This window comes from Musca vetustissima, unplaced genomic scaffold (assembly GCF_032173495.1).
Source record: "Musca vetustissima isolate MV318-11 ecotype Yass unplaced genomic scaffold, APGP_CSIRO_Mvet_v1 utg63573, whole genome shotgun sequence".
Lineage (NCBI taxonomy): Eukaryota > Metazoa > Arthropoda > Insecta > Diptera > Muscidae > Musca > Musca vetustissima.
Genome location: NW_026876189.1, coordinates 79,616 through 85,265, shown reverse-complemented (window position 1 = coordinate 85,265; position 5,650 = coordinate 79,616). Strand labels below are relative to the sequence as shown.

General features: G+C 35.2%; 1 protein-coding gene across 1 annotated transcript; it reads left to right on the top strand.

Moving 5' to 3' along the window:
- The first annotated feature begins 735 nt into the window (after positions 1–735).
- Positions 736–5,192, top strand: LOC133338660 (uncharacterized). Its single transcript, XM_061546830.1, has 2 exons — positions 736–2,347; positions 4,464–5,192. Exons 1-2 carry the CDS (start codon positions 1,168–1,170, stop codon positions 4,472–4,474), a joined length of 1,191 nt encoding a protein of 396 aa, XP_061402814.1. The 5' UTR covers positions 736–1,167; the 3' UTR covers positions 4,475–5,192.
- The last annotated feature ends 458 nt before the right edge of the window (positions 5,193–5,650 follow it).

The window sequence follows — 5,650 nt, the reverse complement described above, 5'->3', positions numbered from 1 at the left end:
TTTTGGTACTATTCGTTGTCTTTGCCGTCTTCAGTGCTGCCTTTTTTTTTTTATTTTCGTGCATATAAGAGCAAAAAACATTAGCCGCGTCTAAAGAAGAAATCAACATCCGCTATTAAATTATTTCGCTCGGAATGAAATTCCACCATCAAATATTCATTGAAAACCAAAAAGAACAACAATAACAAAAATAGACAAAAAAAAAAGATGACAAGCAGGAAAAGTAGAAGAAGCAGTAGAACGAACATCATGTCGTCACTTTAGAATGCCAAGAATGAAGTGCCTGTTCTATAACCCAAAAATACAGAAGAAAAGAAACAACAACGCCTTGGATTCTTTATTCGGTAGAAATAGACAACTAGCCCTTCTTTTTGTTGTCGATTTTACCTCTTAGACAGACTAAGGTGCATTGTCGGTGAACCAGGCAGCCTAGCCAAGATACCACATAAAATTGAAAAAAAAAAAAATTGGCAAATAATACAATCAAGTCTGCGATTGTCTAAATTGACACATCAAACGTCGTCCACCGATTGACAATAGGTCGATTTACTAAGACATTGCAGCGATGATGTCTGAACAGAAGTCGTCTAAGATGAAGACAAAAATCCGACCAAAAAACGCCAACGACAACTATATCAACACTTAGCTAGCAATTGAAACGTTTTGGGGGACTGACTGATGATCAGTCGGTTGGTTGCTCGCTCGCTCGCTCGCTCGATTGCAGCCTATGTATAGAGTATTGCATATATCAAGTATATACTGTATTTTGTATTGTATGCAGAGCCTACTGTAATATTACTATATAGTACTTGTATGCAGAGCCTACTGTAATATTACTGTTTAGTACTCTTACATTCTTCCATTCCCTCTCATTCGTTGTTTATTAAATATCACTCAATCACTACTAATGAGTGTAACAGTAGTGATTGTTGAAACCTATTCTCTTTTGTAAACAGAAAATAAACATATTACATTTTGGACTTTGATCGCAACGGTTGTGTTATTATTTTTGTCTATTTGAAAGACATTACATTGGCGACGAGGAAAAATAAAAAAAAAAAATAAAAGTTAGTGTATATACACATAAAAAAATATATGTAAATACATATAAATCCATTTTGTGGAAATTAATAATAATAAAAAAAACACAACAAAAACAACAAGTAAATGCCTCCTAAGATGGAAGAAGCTGCAAATCAAAGTTTTAATGTTGCTCCAGTAACAGTGCTTCAATCGTCGAATGTGCCGGAATTCAACCCTAATGTGGAGTCGTGGAACGTTTGGAAGGAGAGATTGGACATTCATTTTTTTGAAATTAACTGTTCGGACGAGAACACCAAAAAGTCAATTTTGTTGAAATCAATTGGTGCTGTGCCGTACAGAGTTTTGCATAGTTTATGCAGTCCGGAGTCTCCAGTGTCCGTGTCGTATAAAAAGCTGTGTGAGATTTTAGATACACAATATACCCCACCAACTATTGTATTTAGTGAGCGGAAGAAGTTTCATTTGTGTAGCAAAGCTGAAAATGAGTCTGTTGCTGAATGGTATGCTCGTGTAAAAACATTAGCACTCAATTGCAAGTTTGGTGTCAGCTTGGATGCATTTGTACTTAATCAATTTGTTATGGGTTTGCCAAATTTCATCTTTGAACGATTGTGTGAAGAAGATGAAACCCTAACAGTACAAAGTGCATTAAGAAAGGCTATGATTTTGGAAACGAAGCATATGGCAAAGGCAGAGGAGAAAAGTCAATGCACTGTAAATTTGGTTAACGGTCAGAAATATGCAAAAAATCACTATGGTGGTGGTGGCAGAGGCAGCACTGGCAGTGGTAATAGAGATGGTGGTAGCAGCAGCAGCAAACGTAACAACAATAGCAGAGACAGCAAGAGCGGTGGTGGCAAGAAATATGCATGTTCTCATTGTGGTTGGAGAAATCATAGTTCTCAGTCTTGCAAATATAAAGAGAGCAGATGTCATTCGTGTGGAAAAATTGGTCATTTGGCTTCGGTCTGCTATAGTAGGAAAAAGAGTGTAAATTATGTATCGAATGAAATTAATGACGTTGAGAGTGATGTTCATGAATATAACAATGTTTTCGATTATTCTATTTTTAGTGTGGCTGAGAAAGAAAATGGTGATGTGTATTCTCTGGATGTTGTTGTTGATGGTGTGGAACTGAAGGCAGTGTGTGATACAGGTGCACCATGTACGTTGTTGCCGATCTCATTTTTGGAAGAGAACGGAATTAAGAGAAAATTGAGATCGTGTAAAGTGCCATATGTAGATTACAATGGTGTTAAGCTGAAGTTGGCTGGTGAATATGATGCAAGTGTAACGTATAAAGGTAATACCAAATCAGTAGTGGTAGTTGTTGTTGTTACGAAGAATCCTCCGTTGCTTGGTCGATCGTTTTTACGAGCTTTTAATTTTGAATTATTACAAGTTAACAACATTCAAGTCACTGATATGAACATGACAATTGTTAATCAGTTGAAAAATGAATTCAATGGAGTTTTTGATGGTAAATTGGGAAAGTTTAGTGGATGCACAATTTCCCTACAAGTTGTTAGTGACGCAGTACCAATATTTTGCAAACCAAGGCCATTGCCACTAGCTTGGAAAGAACGAGTTGAAAAACATTTACGTCAATTAATTGCCTCAGACGTCTTGGAACCCATAGATAATTCGGATTGGGGTACTCCCCTTGTTCCTATTTTAAAACCCAATGGTGATTTGAGGATTTGTGGTGATTATAAGGTCACATTGAACAAGTTTTTGGTTGATTTCAAGTATCCTCTACCTAGGATTGATGAAATTTTTGCTTCGTTGGAAGGTGGTGAAGTTTTCACCAAACTAGATCTTTCAAATGCTTATAATCAGCTTATTCTAGATGACGATTCTCAACTTTTGTGTGCGTGGAGTACTCATATTGGAACCTTAAAAGTTAAACGTTTACCCTTTGGTGTGAAAACAGCGGCAGCAATTTTTCAAAAGACTATTGAGAATTTGTTAAGAGATATTCCGTGTGTTGTGGTTTATCAGGACGACATAACCGTTACTGGAAAGAATTTGAGTGAACATATTTCGACGTTAAGGCGTGTATTAGAGAAGCTACAGTCCTCGGGATTAAAACTTAACGTGAAGAAGTCAAAATTTTTTCAAAACGAGATTTCCTACTTAGGATTTAATATTAACAGAAATGGATTGACTAAGAATGATGAAAGAATTTCAAGCATTATGTCTGCGCCTATTCCAAGAAATATATCCGAAGTACGAGCTTTTGTTGGTATGGCGAATTATTATTCAAAATTCATCAACGATTTTGCTGATATAATGTCTCCGCTATATAATTTGTTGAGTAAGGATGTTTCGTTCGTTTGGTCTGATAAATGTCAAAAGGCTTATGACAGAATTAAACGTGAAGTTACGTCCGATCAGGTCCTGGTGCATTTTAACCCTAAATTGCCTTTGATTTTGACAACGGATGCGTCGAACAATGCTGTTGCTGGTGTTCTATCACATAAATTTTCTGATGTTTCTAAACCCATTTCATTTGTTTCACGAGCTTTAACCAAGAGTGAGAAAAATTATAGCACTTTGGAAAAAGAAGCTCTTGCTATCGTGTTTTGTGTTACAAAGCTTAAACAATATTTGATTGGAAATAGATTTATTTTGAAGACTGATCATCGTCCACTGTTAACAATTTTTGGAAGTAACAAAGGCTTGCCAATAATGGCGTCAGCGAGGATGCAACGTTGGGCCTTGATCCTTTCTGGTTTTAATTATACCATTGAGTATGTAAAAGGATGTAAAAATGAAGCTGATTCTATTTCCAGATTACCTCATATAAACTTTGAAAGTAATCATAGTGAAAGTTCATATATAAATTTTATTGAATCACAAAGAGATTTTCCAGTGGACTTCAAAGATATCTGCAGAGAAACCCGAAGAGACCCGATTTTATCGAAGGTAGCAGCAAGTATTTTGGATGGTACACTTGTAAATTTAAAAGATCCTATTTTTTCCACATTTCGAGAAAAATACATTGAATTAACTGTAGAATATGGTTGCGTTCTATGGGGATACAGAACAGTTATTCCTCAAAAATTAAAATCCAAAATTTTGGAAGCTTTGCATTCCTCACATTTAGGAATAGTCAAAACAAAAGCATTGGCTAGGTCGTATGTATGGTGGCCTGGTATTGATAAAGATATAGAAAGTCTCATAAAAAACTGTGTACCGTGTCAAAAATTACAGCCTAGTCCTCAGAAAGGAATTTTGATACCATGGGAGCCCTGTGGTTCAGTATGGAAACGTATTCACGTTGATTTTGCTGGTCCAATTAAAAACTTTCATTTTTTGGTTGTTATCGATTCTTATTCTAAATTTGTCGAAGTTTTTAAGACAAAGGACATAACATCTTCTTTTACAATAAGAAAACTAAGAGAACTATTTTGCAGGTATGGATTAGTGGATACCCTAGTTAGTGACAATGGGTCACAGTTCACATCATCTGAATTTCAGACATTTTTATCCTTAAATGGAATTAAGCACAGTTTAACTGCACCCGGACATCCATCCACAAATGGGCAAGCCGAAAATTTTGTCAAAACGCTTAAAAAATCTATCTATGCAAATTTGGATGGTAACAGAGACGCCAATATTGATCAGATTTTATGCCGATTCTTAATGGACTATCGAAATATGATCCACTGCAGTACTGGTGAGTCACCGGCAAAAATATTTTTCGGGAGAGAGCTCAAGACCCGATTCAGCAATCTTAAACCTCCTACCATAAAAGAAAAATTAAAGCTTTCGCAAGAGAAAAACATAATACATCATAAAGGAAAACGCAATGCAACTTTCCATGAAGGTCAAAAGGTTATGGTTCGAGATTACCGAAATACCAATAAACCCAGTTGGACACAAGCTACAATCACACAACAACTCGGACCTCAATCTTACTCGTGTACATTAAGTCACAATAATAACAACATCAAACGTCATTTAGACCAAATCCGAGGCAGTTCTGTACAACAGCTGTCCAACGACATCACGATTCCATCCAACAACAACGACAACAATGCTATAGTCACACCTCCATCAATAACTGAAGATACTTCACAAACCACAAGAAATCTCAGACCTCGAGCAGGAGGAAAAGTCGTTAAAAAAAACTAAAAAAAATATATATATATATAAAATAATTTCAAAAAAAAAAAAAATTTTTATGTAAATATCCATATTGTAAAATTATTTTGAATTAAATATTTGAATTTTAATATGTATGAAACAGCTTTAGGAGGAGCATATAGAGTATTGCATATATCAAGTATATACTGTATTTTGTATTGTATGCAGAGCCTACTGTAATATTACTATATAGTACTTGTATGCAGAGCCTACTGTAATATTACTGTTTAGTACTCTTACATTCTTCCATTCCCTCTCATTCGTTGTTTATTAAATATCACTCAATCACTACTAATGAGTGTAACAGTAGTGATTGTTGAAACCTATTCTCTTTTGTAAACAGAAAATAAACATATTACATTTTGGACTTTGATCGCAACGGTTGTGTTATTATTTTTGTCTATTTGAAAGACATTACACTATGTTGTTCGCTCATCAAATTCAATTCAAGTGA